This window comes from Perognathus longimembris, chromosome 10 (assembly GCF_023159225.1).
Source record: "Perognathus longimembris pacificus isolate PPM17 chromosome 10, ASM2315922v1, whole genome shotgun sequence".
In the NCBI taxonomy this organism is placed as follows: domain Eukaryota; kingdom Metazoa; phylum Chordata; class Mammalia; order Rodentia; family Heteromyidae; genus Perognathus; species Perognathus longimembris.
Window position 1 is genome coordinate 69,522,180 of NC_063170.1, and position 18,232 is coordinate 69,540,411.

General features: G+C 56.7%; 2 protein-coding genes and 1 non-coding gene across 3 annotated transcripts; all 3 read right to left on the reverse strand.

The window, feature by feature from the left end:
• Nucleotides 1–18: 18 nt before the first annotated feature.
• On the reverse strand, nt 19–3,493 carry Rpl32 (ribosomal protein L32). The gene is made up of 4 exons (XM_048356298.1): nt 3,337–3,493; nt 2,160–2,260; nt 1,393–1,574; nt 19–197 (listed from the first exon to the last, which is right to left on the reverse strand). Exons 2-4 carry the CDS (start codon nt 2,253–2,255, stop codon nt 68–70), a joined length of 408 nt encoding a protein of 135 aa, XP_048212255.1. The 5' UTR covers nt 2,256–2,260; nt 3,337–3,493; the 3' UTR covers nt 19–67.
• On the reverse strand, nt 2,332–2,471 carry LOC125358948. Its single transcript, XR_007212462.1, has one exon. It is a non-coding gene; the product is annotated as a small nucleolar RNA SNORA7 (small nucleolar RNA).
• A 1,908-nt stretch (nt 3,494–5,401) lies between the features above and the next one.
• Nucleotides 5,402–16,977, reverse strand: Efcab12 (EF-hand calcium binding domain 12). The gene is made up of 10 exons (XM_048354788.1): nt 16,920–16,977; nt 16,060–16,140; nt 14,076–14,536; nt 12,539–12,721; nt 11,610–11,763; nt 10,126–10,322; nt 8,772–8,985; nt 7,463–7,622; nt 6,939–6,995; nt 5,402–5,657 (listed from the first exon to the last, which is right to left on the reverse strand). The coding sequence occupies exons 1-10, from the start codon at nt 16,975–16,977 to the stop codon at nt 5,402–5,404; spliced, it is 1,821 nt and encodes a 606-aa protein (XP_048210745.1).
• Nucleotides 16,978–18,232: the final 1,255 nt, after the last annotated feature.

The following is an 18,232-nucleotide window of genomic DNA, read 5'->3' on the forward strand; positions in this document are numbered from 1 at the left end:
AGAAAAAGCAACACCAGATAGTTTCCGTGGTTTATTTAAGCACAAATAAAAAGTGTATGTGAGCCATCTATTCGTTCTCCTCACTGCGCAGCCTGGCATTGGGATTGGTGACTCTGATGGCCAGCTGGGCTGCTCGTTCCACGATGGCTTTTCGGTTCTTCGAGGAAACGTTGTGGGCGATCTCGGCACAGTAAGACCTGGAAGAGGAGCGAAGGAGCCATTCACCACCACGGGTGGGGCTCTAGAGCCCAGCACCAAGGGCCGTGGGGCCAGACACAACCAGGGGCCACCAGAGTCACGGTACACCACGGAGCAGGCTCTCCCTCAGACTCTCGTGAGCTAACCCAACTCCAGACAGCCCTAAGGCACTTTCTAGGGCCTTCCAGTGACCTTTCAGAGCTCTGCCAAGGGCGGCTCAAGTCTGAGTGGAAAGCAGCACAGCTCCAGAGGCACCAAACAGCTCCTGCAGGTCTGCGTCACAAACCCAGCACAGCCCCCAGTTCCCACGAGGACTCGCTGCGCGCAGCGTCTCAGCCGCGGGAGTCCATGTCCTTCCTCGCCCACTCAGTCCCTCCGTGCGCACCCACGCGGGAGACACAGCACGAGCACCACCTCCCCGAGCGCTTCCCCCGCCTTCCAGACCAGCGCCACAGAACTCGAAGGCCAAAACCAGCCATTCCTACCGACGTTAGACACACCCACGTCCACACACAAAAATGTCAGCCGTGCACGCCACAGGCACTCCCTTGCCACGCAAGCACCGAGCTGTGCGTCAGAGAATTCTGCTTGCCATTAACGCCTACATTCATCCTTTCAAAGAGAGAGTCCAGCCCTCGTAGCTAAATGTTCAACCTAAAACCTAACCAAGTGGGAGCACCGGCTTCCCGCACCCGTCTAGTGTCAGCACCGCCTGAGGAAGAGGCCTCGCAAACTCACGCCGCGGCCACACTGCCGCCTGCTAACAAAGGACGTTCCGCCCACCTTCCTCCTCCTCCGCTGGGGTCTGAGCCGGGCACGCTCAGAGCCGTGTGCGTGTGCACACGCGTGTTCTGTGACATTCCACACGCTCTTGCCCCGTATCTCTGCACCCATGGAGGCCAAGCTTCCTGTCCACACCGCCTCACAGCCCCCACCCAGCACAGCACCAGGTGTCCCTGAGGTGTGAGACACAGCTCCCCCCCCCCAGTCGACCAGCAAGAGGCATTCTGCGTGTCAAATGAGTCCTCGTTCTGGATTCCTACTTCCTTCCTTCTGATGCAGAGGAACCATTGTGACCCCAACCAACATGCCTGAACACAGAGGAAGCCCTTTCCATCCCCCCCAAAGCCCCATCCCACACGCCTGACACGAGGAGGCCCTTCCCACAACCCCCCCCCCCCCGCTCCAACTCACTTGTTGCACATGAGTAGCACTTCCAGCTCCTTGACGTTGTGGACCAGGAACTTCCGGAAGCCACTGGGCAGCATGTGCTTCGTTTTCTTGTTGCTCCCATAACCAATGTTGGGCATCAAGATCTGGCCCTTGAATCTCCTCCGCACCCGGTTGTCGATGCCCCTGGGTTTCCGCCAGTTCCGCTGAAAGCAAACATTCAGGAGGGTTAGTCTCTGCAAGCTGCCAACTGTTCCTTTCGGGGAGGAGCTAAAAACCAAGCAGCGGCTGTTCTTAACAGGGCTTCCTACAGCTGGATCTTTTTGCAGGAAAAAAAAAAATGGGGTCAGGCACTGATGGCTCACACCTGTGTTCCTAGGGACTCAGGAGGCTGAGGTCTGAGGATCACGGTTCAAAGCTGGCCCAGGGAGAAGTCTGTGCCGCTTTCTCTCCAACACACCATTCAGAAAAGGTGGAAAGTGGCATTGTGGCTCAAGTGGTAGAACACCAGCCTTGAGCAAAAGAAGCTCAGGGACCAAAAGAGCCCCAGGATCAGCATGCACTAAAAAAGCTTCTGCCTGTAACCAGTGGAGACAACCTCAACCTCACTCCCGAGCATGGAGGTTGAAGAGGGATGGGGTGAGATGCCAGGGCAGGGCTCTGAACGCCCCGCCCAGGGCCCTTTAACCACCTCAAGACAGCACTTCAATACCAACTTTCAAGTTCAGACGGGGGGAGGGGGGAGTGGGGTGGAAGGGATGGCATAACTTTCTTCACCCAGGAGCACCTACCTTAATCTTGACATAGCGGTCTGACTGGTGGCGGATGAACTTCTTGGTCCTCTTTTTGACGATCTTGGGCTTCACCAGAGGTCTGAGGGCAGCCATGATGCCTGTGGGAAAGGGGCAAATGCAGGTGAGGGAAGGACTGGAAGGGGGACTTCCTGCCTGGGGCAGGAGTAAGCGATGTCGCAGAGTGTCTTCCAGTCACCAGCTATGGAGCCAGCTGGGAATGGAATGGGTGCCCCTGCCAGGCTTGCTTTCCCTCCTGTTTCCGAAGCTGGCAGAATACTAGGCACTCTGCAGACGCGATCCCAGGAGGTTCGGGTCACCTTCACACTCCAAATCCCAGAGGGGGCACCAACGGCTGACCTAAGACAAACCTCAGGCCACCAAGACTTCCAACCCCGTGACCCTCTCAGCTCAGAATCTCTCAGCTCTAAATAGGGCGATGCAGGGTGCCCGGCACAGGGCAGTGCTCACTGCTAGTCCCTGCCTCGTGCTGCCTCTGCCCTGCACAGCCTCCCGCTGGGGAGCACTCGCTCCTCCAGGGCAGGGTGGAAAGACCCCCTTCCTCAAGCCGGGCGCCGAAGGCCCGTGCTTGTAATCCCCAGGTGCTCAGAAGGTAAAGGTCTCAAGATTGTAGATGGTGCAAAGCCAGCCCAACTCACCACCAGAAAACCGGAGGTGGAGCTGTGGCTCAAGGTGGTACAACGCTAGACTTGAGCAAAAAGAGCTCAGGGAGGCCTTGAGGTCAGACCCCACGACCCACCTTCCTTACGTGGCCACCCCGGCTCCCCAGCACACTCTTCCGGCACGGGGGTTTGAACTCAGGGCCTCAGATCTCAGTTGGGAAGGGCCCCATCTCCAGCCCTCGGGTACTCCGCCCGGGCCAGCAGCCCCTCGTGGTCCGGCCCGGGCCGGCACCACGGCCCTCCGGGGGTCAGACCAGAAGTCGGTCGCTGCGACTGACCCCGGGCGGCCGCCGTAGGAAGGCCAGCTGCCCGGGAGGCGCTGCGCGCCCCGACCCCAGGCCGCCGCCCGCCCGCCCGCTCCTACGCGCGCCCCGGCAGGCCGACGGCCGCGACAGCCGCGCGGCGGCCGGCGCGAGACCGAGGGGCCCCCACCCCGGGGGCGCGAGGCCCGAGCGGGGCCGCCGAAGGGCGGATGGCCAGCGATGGAGACTCACCGAGCGGGAGAGATGGCAGCCACCTCCGTGGGCAGCGCCGAGGAAGAGGAAGGGGAGGGCGGCGCGCAAGGGCTGATGGGACGAGCCTCTAGGTCCTGGCAGGGAAAAGGGAAGCACTTCCGGCGTCGGGTCCGCCCAGAGAAAGGCGTATCAGAGAAGCAACGCCGTCAGGAGATAAAGCGCCGTGCCCCCGTGTCATAGGAGACACGATATGGAGCCTAAACGGTGTCGTGCCTTCCCTCGGGACTCCAGAGACAACTTAAAATGCTTTCTGAGCGAAGACCTGGGGTGGGGGGGGCACTTCCGCCAGGAGTGGAAGCGCTTGCCAGCCTCTGGCCCATTTCCGGTGGCGCCGCCGCGCCTGCGCGTGCGCCCCCTGGCGGCCGGGAGGGAGCAAGACAGCCTTCCTCGTGGCGCCGGCTGAGCACCTGCAGTCCTTCCTCCCTCGGCGTCTCCCGGCCGCTGCCGGTGTACAATGGCCTACCTGGCGTCTGCATCGCACCTCCCCACGTCTCCTGTGTGCTCGAACCCGTTCTAGAGTGGTGGCCATACCTAAGGCAAGGTAAACGCGCCGTCAGGTGTCACGCAGTGTTGTTTAGGAGAGAAAAGTCTGTGCATGATTAAGGCAGGTAAGAGTTTCTTCCAATATTTGTTTTTTTTTGGGGGGGCGGGAGGGGGCAGTATACTTGGATTTGAACTCAGGGCCTGTACTCTTGTCAAGCGGGCTACTGCCATCACAGGTGAAGTGCGGCATGGCACTCAACTCCATCTCTCCTGAACCGCTGTCAAGGCCAGTAGCATCTGGGTTGTATCAGACTTGTAGAATCAGGGTTTTCCTTTTGATTCCTTCTGAACTTTGGTTTCACAATGAAGAGTAAGATTTAGTTTGTGTGTGTGTGTGTGTGTGTACGTGTGTGTGTGTGTACGTACCAGTACTGACTCTATGTACCAGTACTGACTCTGGACCTTGTGCCTTTGTTGTTGTTGTTGTTGTGGGGCTTGAACTCTGGACCTGGGTGCTGTCACTGAGCTCTTCAGCTTAAGGCTAGGGCTCTACCACTTGAACCACAGCACCACTTCCTCTTTTTTTTTTTCTTCTTCTTTTCTGGTAGTTAATTGGAGATAAGTGTCTCACTGACTTTCCTGCATGGGCTGGCTCTGAACCATCCCAGCCTCGAGTAGCTAGGATGACAGGCATGAGCCACCAATTCCTGGCAAGAAGAAGTTGTAAACCTGGTAGTTTAGCGAAATGGTTATGAGACAGGATAGGTCAAGGAAGGCATGGGAAAAGGAGCCAAGCATTCAGAGATAAGCACTGGATTAGTGAAGAGCTTGGTTGAAAGCACGCACTGTATGCTGTTTGCCCACTCGCCCAAATGTCCTGAAAACTGACTAGAGTATGTTAAAGAGCCACGTTCCCGTGATGATGGGACGGGAGGAGGAGGGCAGCGCACGCTGGGCCTGGGGTTACGCGGCTGGCAGGCAGAAGGGTTGGGGCCTGCATCTGTCAGGTCTGTGACTACCCTATACTTCAAGAATGGGACCTGGTGCATGGAAACCCGTTGCTAATGGCAACCCACAAGATGCTCTCGGGGAAAGGTTTTGATGGAGTCAAGGCTCCGAAACCTGAGAACCTGACTTGACTTTGCAAAGATGCAAGAGATTTGAGACCACTAACTCAGTGCCTTAGTTTTCAGGGATAAGGAGGTCGCTGCCATCTTATTTTACAGAGGAGAGCCCAAGACACCCCAGGGCGGACCCCTGCTGACCCCTACCATCCCTCCTCCCCCTGCCTCAGGAGGTCCACATGCTCCCCAGCCAGAGCCCTGAGGAAGAAATCACCCCAGCCACCCCAGAAGAACTCCCACATGGTTTATTGTGAAAGGGCAAAGGTCAGGAGAGGGAAACAATGAAAAGATTCTATGTCCTTCCGTGGACATAACCTGACACTTTGGGAGTGTTCAGGGGGAGCTGGCCCAGAGCAACCACAAAACACCTTCTGTGTCTAGCACTCGGGCACAGGGCACCCCGTCCCCGGCCTGGATGGTGGGGTGCAGCAGTCTCCTTAGGTGATGGAATACACCTTGGTCGTGTCGTAATTAGCGTAGGTGACATAGTTCCTGTCCCCCAGCGGCCACGAGCGGTTGGGGTGGTAGGTGGCGGGGTAGGCGTGCCTCTTCTCTTGGACACAGCTGAAGATGGCCAGCTTTCCGTCCCCGGCCACCGCGGGCAGGTAGAGCCGAAGCTTATCGAGCAGATGGCCGGGCCAGAAGAAATTGGGGTGGGTGTGCTGAGCAGCACGGGGACTCTTCTTTAATTTCCTGGGAAGAGAGGGGACACAGGGAAGATTTTCATGGCCGACAAGCCAAGACCGCAGCCCCTTCTCGGGTCACACCCACGGGGACTCGCGTGGAGATGCGGCCGTGTGCGGGCAGCGGCGTCTGTGGCCTCGGGTCCACGGCGAGGGCAGCTGTGACCCCCGGAAGCTGCCCCTGACACCCAAAATCAGGATCTGCACCCATGTGCTCTCGAGTTTGAACTCAGGGTTCTGGGCCTACTAAAGCCAAACCTGCAGCCTTTGGCTCTGGTTATTTTTGAGAGAGGGTCTTGGCTTTGTTCTCTGAGCTAGCTTAAAGCGAGACGCTCCCATTCGCGCTTTGTGCTGTGGCTGGAATGACAGGTGCTCACCCCGTTGCCCAGTTGTGTGTGTGTGTGTTTGCACGTGCACACACCAGTACAGTTTGATCTCAGGGCCTGGAGTTCTCACTTGACTTTTTTTTTTTGTCAGTTGTGGGGCTTGAACTCAGGGTCTGGGCACCGTCCCTGAGCTCTTTTACTCGAACCTGGAGCTCTACCACTTTTGAACCACAGCTCCACTTCCAGTGTTCTGCCCAGGTTGGCTTTGAACCTCAATCCTCAGGCCTCATCCTCCGGAGTAGCAAGGATTGCAGGCGTGAGCCATTGCGCCTGGTGCCCAGCTCACGTGTCTTTTTTGCGCATGCCTGGCAGTCACACCTCTAGTGTGGTAGTTTGCTGCTTGCCTTGGCTCCCTTCAAACCTTGACCTAAGCCCATGGGATCGTTTGAACTTTTCATCTAGGCTAGTCTTGAACTTTGGTCTTTTCCATCTCTGCCTCCTGAGCAAACAGGATCGGACGGCCCCCAGCCTCTAGAGGCATTTTAGTACAGTGCTTGGAGTCGAGCTGCTGGAGCCAGCCTTGCTGGACGGCCATTCATCAGCTTTACTCCTGACCGAGAGGTCACGGGATCTCACTCCTGGGAATCACGCAAATAGCGCCTGCCTGGGGCCCTTGGGTGCTCAGTGCCTGGGGCCTGAGGGGATCAGTGCCTGGGGCCTGCAGGTGCTCAGTGCCTGGGGCCCTCGGGTGCTCAGTGCCTGGGGCCTGCGGGTGCTCAGTGCCTGGGGCCCGTGGGTGCTCAGTGCCTGGGGTCCTCAGTGCTCAGTCCTGCTCCCAGCTGGGGGGAGTGGGGCGCAAGCGGGGAGAGCTGTGCTAGGAGCACGGGCAGGCCCTCCTTGGCTTGAGTGAGGCCAGCCCCCCCCCCCCGCCACCTCCTTCCCGATGGGGTGATGATGCTACAAACCCGGCAAAGTCTTCAAACTCTTTGAAGTCCATCTTCTTCATTTTCTTTGGTGTTTTCCTGATGGAGAAGGGGGAGAGAGCGCATTTTGTTAGAAAGGGGGAAATCTAGGCTAATGGAGCCTTGCAAAGCAGACTGGAGGCAAAAGGAGATGCCTTTCTTTTAATTAATTATTAGTTTTGAAATGGAAGCCTTAGCTGATTGGTTCGGATTTCTGCTTACAGCTCGCACTCTAGCACCTGCGCCACACGTCCAGCCTTGCCTCCTGGCTGGTTAATTGGAGGAATCCCCCCTCCACCCCCCCGTTCCCGACCAGCCCGCCCGCCCTGCTGGCTTCCAGGCCTCACACGCTTGCTTAAGTAGCTACAAGTTCAGGTTATCAGCCACCAGCACCCAGCAGCAGCGAGTGACCCCAGCGACCATAGTGACCAGCCAGTCCAAGGTGACAGGTTGGGAAACACTGCCAGCCTCCGTGTCCGCGGCGAAAGGGGGCGCAGGGGCAGGGAGGAGGCGCTCACAAGCTCAGCTTGTCGATCTTCTTAGCCGCGGGTTTGAGGAGGCCCTGGGCCCTGCGCACAGCCAGGCTCAGAGGGAAGAGGAGCCAGTCCTGGTAGTACCCTCCGGGCTGCCGGATGGGGATCACTTGCTCCTCCTGGTACACGATCTTGTCTCCGGGGTACAGCAGTGCTGGGGGTGGCAGGAGAAACAAGCAGATTTGTTAGCTAAGATCTCTTTCCCAAGACTCTGTGCGTGTGTGCGCATGCGTGCATGCGTGTGCGTGCATGTCAACGCTGGGGTTTGAACTCAGGGCCTCACATTCTCATCTTGCTTTTTCACCCTTGAGCCACACCTCCACTTCGGGCTAGAGAATTGGAAATAAGAGTCTCGTGGACTTTGCTGCACAAGCAGGCTTGGAACTGCAATCCTGAGACTGCGGCCTCCCGAGCAGCTAGGATTTCCGGTGTGAGCCACCAGCGCCCCGCCACGCTCCCAGTTTTGATAGTATTGGTTGTCTGGGGAGCGTAGAGGTGAGAAGGGAAGGGAAGGGAAGGGAAGCAAAACTAACATTGCCAAAGACATGCCTGGTTTTTAAATGTTTTATACAATGTGACGTACATTGTTAAAAATAATAAAGTAATTTTACATACATAAAAAACAAAAAGACTTTTGAAAGGATGTTTATTAAAATATCAGTAGTGACCAACTCAAGGTAGGGGGGAATATTAATTTTTATGTTTTTTTACAAAGTGATTGAGGGGCTGGGGATATGGCCTAATGGTAAAGTGCTCGCCTCGTGTACATGAAGCCCTGGGTTCGATTCCCCAGCACCACATATATAGAAAATGGCCAGAAGTGGCAAAAAGAAGCCAGGGACAGTGCTCAGGCCGTGAGTTCAAGCCCAGGACTGGCAAAACAAAACAAAACAAAAAAGTGATTGAATCTGGTACCAGTGGCTCATGCCTGTAATCTAGTCCTAGTTACTCAGGAGGCTTAAGATCTGAGGATCTGGGTTCAGAGCCAGCCAAGGCAGGAAAGTCTGTGAGACTCTTATCTCCAATCAATCAGCAAAAAGCTGGAGGTGGAGGTGTGGCTCAAGTGAAAGAATGTGCAAGCCTCCCCTTGAGAGACAAGGCTCAGGGACAGCACCCAGACTCTGAGCTCGAGGGGGAGGGGGAGGGGGAGGAGGAGGGGGAGGAGGAAGGGAATCCCCATGTCTTGGCGAGGCGGCCTGGCTGTGCCGGGCGTGTGGGGAGAGCCAGCCCCCCCCCCCCGCCTTGGCGGGCGCTCTGCTGGTGTCTTCCTGAGGCCCCGTGACAAGGCCCCCCCCTCCCTCACCTCTCATGAGGACGTCCTCCGTCAGGGGGATGCCGTAGGCCTCGCACTCCTTCCAGCACTCCAGGTAGACGAGGAAGGCGTCCCTGCGGGCCTGGTTGATGAGCTCCTTCATGTCCCCGGCCACGGTGGACGGCAGGCAGTGCTCGTCAAAGGGCCTCTTCCCGCAGCGCACCAGGCGGCAGCACTCCGAGTACTGGATGGAGGGGATGGGGACCTGGGGGCGGGGGAGGGGTGTGTCCGCCAGGCCATCGCGGCCATCGCTGGCTGCCAGAGGCCCAGGAGGGGCTGGGGCAGAGCAGGTACAGTGGGGCTACAGCTCAGGTCCCTCAGTCAGTGGCTTCTGTTACCCTACAAGCGGCACCTGGCCGGGCAGTGCTGTGTGTGTGTGTGTGTGTGTGTGTGTGTGTGTGTGCATGCAAGTGTGCAGGTCCTGCTGGGAATGACTTTGCACCCATTCTCACTGGCTCCCTCTCCTCTATTGTGTGTGTGTGTATGTGTGTGCGCGCACACGCACGTGTACGTGCCAGTACTGGGGCTTGGACTCAAGGCCAGGGCCCTGGTCCTTAGCTTCTCACTCAAGGCTGGTGCTCTACCACTTGAGCCACACCTCCGCTTCCAGGCTATTTGCTGGTGATTGGAGCTAAATCTAGTGGACTTGTCCGCCTAGGCTGGCTTTGAACCTTCATCTTCCGATTACAGCCTCCTGAGTAGCTAAGCTTATAGGCATGAGGCCCCGGTGCCTGGCTGGATTCTCTTGGTCAGCTTCCGGGGTGCTAGGATGGTAGGCGTGCGCCGCCACCCCCAGCCTGATAAACGTTTACTGGATGAACTACTTGACGCGCGGGGCCCCGCGCCCGCCTTCCCTCTGTGGTCACCTTGCGTCCAGGAGAGACAGGGCCTGCTCTGACTGCTGCGAACCTTGCCACCCCAGCCCCAGCCCTCCCCCTCTATCCTAAATGTCTCTACCCCAAGGACAGCTGAAGATGGGCTAAGGACTGTCTTCCCCCAGCATGCCCACGGGGAGGGGGGTATAGAGTAAACCTCCTTTCTCCGCCCGTCGCCATGTCTCCTCGGTGGCCATATAGGGACGAGGGACACCCAACTTCTAGGCTTTGGGGGTGGAGTCTAGGCCTCTGGATTCACTCTGGTCACAAATGCCTTCCATCCTGAAGCCGGGCCCTTCCATGCAGGCTCCCATGGGGACGCCCGGCCCTGGTCCCCGCAGGCAGAGAGACAAAGCTGGCCATTTCCCTGTCATCAGACAAGGGCTGGGGGCTTGCGGCCCTCCAGGGCGGTGCCGGTGGGCATGCGGGGCGAGTGCCCCCCCCGCCCCCTCCCCCCCCCCCCCCCGTACCTTGCAGCGCCGCCTCCGCTCGCGGTAGCGTTTGCCCACGTCCTCCATCTCCTCCAGCGTCAAGGGCCGGAACTCCGGCCCTGTGTCGATCTTGGGCACCTGCAGCAGGTCCATCTTGGGGGGCCCTCGGGCCGAGTCCGTCCTGGGCTTCTTGAGTGAGCTCTTTAGGGGAGCTTTGCACTTAGGTTGGACGTAAGCTAGAGTCAGAGGGAAGACATAAGGAGGGATTGGGAGCACGCCCAGCCAGTCAGCCCTGCTGCCAAACGGGGGCCAAGCCAGCCTGTGCCCTTGTCCTGCGTGGCTGATGTGGCCCTCCTCCATCCCCACGGCACCCGTCACTGACACGCCCGGCCCCTACCTCCTGCCCGCCATGCGCAGCCGGCACCAAGTGGCAGGGAGGACCTTCACCAGGCGTCTTCGCCAAGTGTCGGCCACATCACCTCTGCCTCCACACTTTCCAAGGCATCAGGAAAATAACCGACGTTGGCAAGGACCGGGGAGGGCAGGTTGGAACGCTCGGACCCCACTGGTGGGAATGCAGACTGCTACAGCCACCGTGCACATCCTAACGATTTTGGAGGCTGAACTAAGGGAGGATCGTGGCTGGAGGCCAGCTTGGGTGGGAAAGCTTGTATATCCTTTCTCGACTTACGGCTGGGTGCAGTGGTAAGAACCTGGCAGCCTAAGCTGAGAGACCATCACAGTAGAACAAGGCCGGGTTTGACGGCACACGCCTGTCATCCCAGCTACCAGGGGACGTCCAGACAGGAAGCAATATCCAACCCGAACCAGCAAAAAGCAGGGTTGTAGGCATGGCTCAGTGGAGGAGCACCTGTCAAGCTCAAGACTCTTAAGTTCAAACCCCAGTACTGTTAATTTTTTTTTAATTTTAAGGAAGTTGAAGAAGATGGGATTAGGGAGTGAATATGATCAAAGTATATTATGTACAGTTCTACTGCTTCAGCCCCCCTAAGTATGGGATTACAGATGTGTGCTACTATGCCTGGCTTTGTTAGCTCTGTGTGTGTGTGTGTTTTACTGGAGTTTTGAACTCGGAGCCTCACGTTTGCCAGATAGACACCCTCACCGCTGCTCCACATCTTCAACGCCCCCTGTGCACTGGTTATTTTTGAGATAGGGTCTTGCGTCCTGCCCAGGCACATGCCTAGGCTAACAGGTGCCCAAGTCACACCCAGCATTTTCCCATTGAGATGGGAGTCTCATAGACTTTTCTGCCCCTGCTAGCCTGCAACTGTGATCCTCTTCATCTCCGCCTCCTGAGTGGCTAGGATTATAGATGTGAGTCACTGGGGCCCCGCTGTCATTTGCCTTTACATGGACACCAGGGTAGCTGAGTCCTTGAGAAACTGTCTACTTCTATGCTGATCTCTGGGCCTGGTAGTGCCAGCGTTGGCTAACAGATAGCCAACTAAAACTTGAGCACACACTTAGGACTCCCACACAGGCAAGGCCTTAAGGAGGACATGCACCCTGGGGGCTGAAGCTCCTTGGCTGGCTTGTAGACCACTGCTTGTAGGTGTTGTTCAAGATGTCTATGGTGATGGCATTCTGTTTCCCGAGAGAACTGAGGTAGATGAACAAGTCTTCCAGCTCCTGATTCTTCAGGGGGATGCCAATCTGAGGAGAGGAGAGAGGCCACCCTAGCCAGCCAGGCTCCCATCCAAACAGAGCTTCACGCTGCTAGGAAAGCATTCTACCACTAAGCCACATTCCCAGCCCACTCCAGGCTTTTTGGCCGTTAACTAGAACGAGTCTCACAGACTGTCCTGCCCTGGCTGGCTTCTAGCTGCAATCCTCAGATCTCAGCCTCCTGAGTAGCTAGGACTAACAGGCCTGAGCCTCTGGTGCCTGGCCAGAATTGCATTTTTACTTTTGTTTCCTTGTAGTCAACTGGCAGTATGAATGCACCAGTAAGAGAGGACCGGTACCCCACGGCATAGGCAGGAGCTTGTTGGAAATGTGGCATGCTGGGTACTGCGGAGACACTGAGTCAGAGGCTCACATAGGGTTCAAATGCCAATGCTAGCTGGAGAAGCCTAGAAGCACTGCAAAGCCTGGGCTCAGTTCTGAAGATTCTTCCCACAGCTGGGTTGTTTTGAGACGGGATCTGCCAGCTTTCCGCTCATATAGCCTCTTCCCCTGCTCCCCAGCTCTGAGGATGGAACTCAGGGCCTGGGTGAGCCAGGCCCTGGCCTACTGCTGAGCTGTATCCTGGCCCTACAGGTCTTCTAAGGTCAGACCATGCAGACATGGGCTAAAGATCTGCTTTGGCCATGGTCCTCACCCTGCTTCTTGCTGTCTGGCTGTACGGATGGAAGGGATGGAAGGCGGAAGGCCTGAGTAGCCCCTTTGTCTGTCTGCTAGCAGGTCAGAACCTGGGGAGGGAGCTTACCGCCTTCAGCGTCATAATGAACTCCTCCCTGGAGATCTTCTGGCCCTCGCCACGGTTCGCCTGCTCAAACAGATCCATGATCTTGATCTTGTGATTGCACAGGAAGGAATACACGACTGCCAGGGAGCCAGGCTTGGGCAGCCGGAGCTGGGGCAGAGGGTGGCGCACCGCTCGCGGTCTTTTCTGGAAGAGGGGAGAAGGGAACGGGAGAGGTCAAGGCAGGCAGCCGGTGGGCGGTGGCTGGGAGTGGAACTCCCGGCGGAAGGCAGCGTACACACGCTGGATGGACGTCACAGTGACCCCAGCAAGAGAGGCACAATTACGTTTACCTTAGTATTAGTTTTAGTATTTATTTATTTTGCCAGCCTGGGCGTCGTTCCTGAGCTCTTTTGCCCAAGGCTAGCGCTCTACCACTACAGCACCACTTCTGGTTTTCTGATGGTTAATTGGAGATAAGTGTCTCATGGACTTTCTTGCTCAGGCTGGCTTTGAACCAGGATTCTCAGACCTCAGCCTCCTGACTCTTACTTATTTTGCTGGCTCTGGGGCTCGAACTCAGGGCCTGAGCGCTGTCCCTGAGCTTCTCTGTACTCAAGGCTCCCTCTCTACCACTTGAGCCACAGCACCACTTCTGGCTTTTTCTGCGTATGTGGTACTGAGGAATCAAACCCGGGGCTTCATGCATACTAGGCCAAGCACTCTACCACTAAACCACATTCCTAGCCCTTATTTTAAGACAGGGTCTTACTGTGCTTCTCTCCTGGACCTCAGGGACACTGCCCCCCCCACCCCAGCCTCTTGAGTAGCTGGGACTACAGACATGTACCATTGTACCTGGCTTATCCCCATTTCACAGATGAGGAAGGTGAGGCCCAGAGATCACACATGGGTTCACATCCAAGTCATCTGACCTCTCCTCCCCACTCCCCCTGGCCAGGAGCTTCCGGTGTTTTGTACAGCGCTGGTGCCGCCTCCGCCTCCCTCCGCCCGCCCGCCTCCGCGGGTCTGGCCTTTCTGAGCTGCTTTTCCTGCCTGTCTTCTTCAGGCTCCTCACCGCGCCCCTCTCACTAGCCTGGGAGAACTGCGGGGTACTTGAATGAGAACCCGGAGGGTGCGCTCCAGGGCAGCCCCCTCTCCCCATTCTCTGTGAACCCCGGGGTGGGACTCGGTGGCTCCCTTCCGAGATGTAAGACGAGATGGTGTCAAATGCCTGGAACTGAGGCCTTCAGAGGCGAGGCGCCTGGGGCCCCCTGGTCCCCTCCCCACGCTCTTTCCTGGATGGCTTACGGGGGGGACAGCAGTGCGAGGCTGCACGGACCCCCCCCCCCCCCCGCACCTAGGGGAGACCTTGGGGTCTCCGGAGCGGCCATGTAGGTGACCCAGCCTGGAAGCCGCGTCTCCTGCCTAGGGGACGGTGGCCCAGGCGCACGGCTAGGCCTGAGCCCCGTCTGCCCTCTGTGAAATGGGGGTGCGCCATCAAGAGACACCAGAGACCTGAGACGGGCAGCCCCCGCCCCTGGCCAGGAGGGCTGCTCACCATGGCGGTCCTGAGGACGCTCGGGTGCCTCATCGCCCGCGCGCCATGCTGGTCCTGGATGTCCTGTAGGATCTTGCTCTCCGACGGCGTGATGTCCGCCTTGTTGTTGAGCCACCGCCTCACGTTGCCCAGCGACTCCAGCTGTTTCCGCAGCCTCAGCCTCTGGCTGAGCCAGGTCTCCCTGTCCAGCGGCTGCTCTTGGAGAGCCTCAGGCTCCGAGGCGTTGTAGCTGGGGAGGGGCTGCGGGGGAGCCGGGGGCCGGGCGCCGGGGCCGCGGGGCTCCTGGCCGCGCTGGGGAGGCAGGACGATGATGCGCCGGCGGCTGCGGGGCAGGCGGAAGTCCTTCCGCGTGAACTGCTGGAAGCAGTGAGCGATGACCAGCTCCGGGCGGAAGGTGGGGCTTCGGACGGAGTCTTCATCGTCCGAAGGGTCCGGCTGGCAGAACCCTTGGGGGAACAGGGCTGGAAGGAGAAGAGGACCGACGTCAGGAAGGAAAGAGGCTTTGGCACCTGAGGCCGGGCTTCGTGATGGCCCGGCAGCAATGAAACGAGGAACGTGATGTCACGGCACGACCGTGACCACGTGTGCCAGGCCGAGGGCTCTGGCACCTGGTCATACAGAATCCCCCTGGTCTGCAGCCTTCAACGCTGCCAGGGCCAGCCTGGACCTCAAGCCTCCTGTTTACACACCCTGTGTGGTCGCCAGGCCAGGCCCCCACTGTGCCCAGATATTGGGTGAGAACTTTTGCCTGGGCTAGGATTAAAGCACAGCCACTCACTACATATATATATATATATATATAATTTTTTTTTTTTTGGCCAGTCCTGGGGCTTGGACTCAGGCCTGAGCACTGTCCCTGGCTTCTGTGTGCTCAAGGCTAGCACTCTGACACTTGAGCCACAGCGCCACTTCTGGCTTTTTCTGCGTATGTAGTGCTGAGGAATCGAACCCAGGGCTTCATGTATACGAGGCAAGCACTCTACCACTAGGCCACATTCCCAGCCCCCCACTCACCATTTCTTATTCTGTCATTGTCCCTTTATCACCTCTGAAGCTGGGGCACCTGGCACCTGGCAGACTGCTGAAAGAAACTCGAAGACTAAAGTTTCCATGCGTCTTCAGCATGGAACTCGTTAATGTCTGGAGAAAGTGGCAGAGTGGAGGGCTCCGGGCACAGGGGGCTCCCGGACAGCAACGAGGCCCGTCCCTCCAAACAGGTGAGGCACGCAGTGTGCGTAACCTGCCCCCACCCCAGGGGAGGTGCGTAGTGTGACACCCTCCCCCCCTCCATCTGCGGCTTGACGCCTTGCGGGCGCTGCCCTGGACATAGTCATTTCATAGGCATCGTCCTTCACTGGGTTCTGGGAATGCAAATGGGCGCGCAACACGCCACAGAGGCACCTGGGACGCAGCAGCCCCCAGGTTTGCATTAGGCGCTTAATTTGAGTAGAAGTGATTGCCACGGCTACACACACTGCACGGTGATTGGCTGAGCGCAGCCACGGGCTGGGAGGAGATGGGGACAGATTGATGGCCACAGGGAGGGGCTGGCCGTGGGGATGAGGGTTCCAGACACTTGGCCTTTTCTCCACCTGTCCATAGCCCAGGGTCCCAAATTGGAAGTACAATCAATCCACCCATCCCAATTTCCCCATAAACTGTAAGATCTCCACACACGGCCTGATCATTAGGCCTCAGCTTTCTCATCCAGTCAACAGGCCCTGAATACAAGAGGGTTTTAAGAAGGCAAGCAAGTCACAAGTAAGAGGTGGGGCAGTTAGTATGCTTTGTCCTCTCGGACAGGGTGCCCTGCTTTGAAATTTCTGCCCCCCGAGAATCACTGTATTACTCAATTCTTGAGATGTCCATCTAGGAAGAAAACACAGTCTATCCTACAACACCTGTGCATGCGAAATGAGAGACACTGGACCTAAAGACACTGCAAAAGGGCCAGAAGAGGAAACTCTACACACAGAACGATTACCAAGGTACGATGAGTGGGTGCGATGGGTTAGGATGAACTGCTGGTAGGTCTGGGGTTTCTTTGGGGGTTGGTATGCCTGCTCTGGGATCAGAGAGTGGTAACGGTTGCACAACAATGTAACTGTACCAAAAACGCACTGAATTTCTAGGGATGGAAACCCTAGCCTTGTGCAGGCTGGGCAAGTACTTTACCACTGAGCTACTCCCTAGCTCTAAATATTGAATTTTATGTTATATGAATCTTATCTCACTAGAGTTACACAGCCAGGTGTAACTCACACCTGTAGTCCAAGCTATGCAGGCTCAGTTCTGAGGACTGTGGTTTGAAGCCAGCCCTGCAGAAAAGTCGGTGAGACTCTTATTTCCAATTAACTAGCAAAATGTCAGAAGGGGAGGTGTGGCTCAAGTGGTAGAGCATTAGCCTGGAATGAGAAAGCCAAGTAAGAGTACAACGCCCTGAGCTCAAGTCCTAGTATCAGCACGCACACACGCGGGCACACACATACAGTTACACATAGTGGTTCAGGGTACAGGACTGTAATCCTAGCATTCAGAAGGCTATGGCAGGAGGACTTTAAGTTCTAGGCCACCCTGGGCTACATAACAAGACTGCCTCAAAAAACAATAAAAAAAAACCCTAAAAAATGAAAACACAAAAACTCCATGAACGTTTACCCCTTCACTAAGGTGCAGTAACAACTGGAGGTGTCACTCAGTGCCCTGGAGCCGCCCTAACAAATCTTGAAGGCAGGCGTTATTTCAGCACCTGTGTGTGTGTGTGTGTGAACTTACAACGATGTTAGTCAGGCTGCACTATTCCATCTGGAGATGAGGGGACACATACAGGCCGTGCATCTTCACCTGCAGCGAAGCGGAAGGGCCAGGCCTGGAGCCCGGGCAGCCGGGCTGACACCTGCATACCCCCGCTGCAGACAGAATGCATCTCCACTGCCCTCACTCTTGATGGAGGTGGGCGGGGTCCTGCCCTTCACTGATGGTTGGTATCGGACACTTGGTGTCCAGCCTGGTGTGGCCCAGGGCTTCGGAGACCCCTCTGTACCTTTACAGCTGCCGTGTTTGGGTGGGTGGCTCCTCCCGCCTTACCCCTTGACTTCCCTTCTGTTACCCTCTCTTCCAGGGAGGTGCTCTAGGAACCTTTTCATCTCTGTTCCTCTCCAGATGAAAATGTGAGGGGTTATTAAGAAGCCAGTGTTCGGGGCTGGGGATATAGCCTAGCGGCAAGAGTGCCTGCCTCGGATACACGAGGCCCTAGGTTCGATTCCCCAGCACCACATATACAGAAAACGGCCAGAAGCGGCGCTGTGGCTCAAGTGGCAGAGTGCTAGCCTTGAGCGGGAAGAAGCCAGGGACAGTGCTCAGGCCCTGAGTCCAAGGCCCAGGACTGGCAAAAAAAAAAAAAAAAGAAGCCAGTGTTCGTCTTGGGACGGGAGGCGGTGGCCAGTGTTCCTGTTCTCTGGCTGAAATCCCTCCTTCTGCCCCAAACGGACACATTTGCTCACCAAAGGGAACCAGCGGCTAGCCTGCATCACACCTTATCCGTTCCGTTCAGACACCGGCCTACAAAAAGGCAACTTCCCAAACAATGGATTTATTCTTCCTTTATTCAGTCAACTGAATTTTCAAGTTAAGCCTTACAATGGTAATCAGAAATTAAGACAGTTTAGGATTTTGTTTGGGGAGCTCGTTCTAAGGTAAATGCTTTAGTACTGCTACCTGTAATAAAACCGCATAAAACAAAAAAGATCTCAACCCGAAGATGAGATGCGGCATCTCATCAAGGAGGTTGAGGTCAAGAGCAAGAGCTGATCCAGTGGGGCCCATAGGAAGACATTCATTCCCACGACTACATGGCAGCTGGGTGGCAGGTACAATCTGAAGATCCAGTGTGGAATCAAGAATACAGGATGCCAGGAAGTGGCCTGTGGCCAAGCGGTGGAGCACAAGCCTTGAGCACAAGGAGGCTCAGGGACAGTGCCCAGGCCCCGAGTTCAAGCCTCACAACCACCACCACCAACAAAATGATAAAAAAAAAAAATACATGATGCCGAAGAAATATTTTTTTAGTTAGCTTTTTGTAAAGTATACGTTTATTAATGACTGACACACAGTAAAACCTTCTACTACTTTGTGCTTCAGTTTTAAGAGCTGTGTTA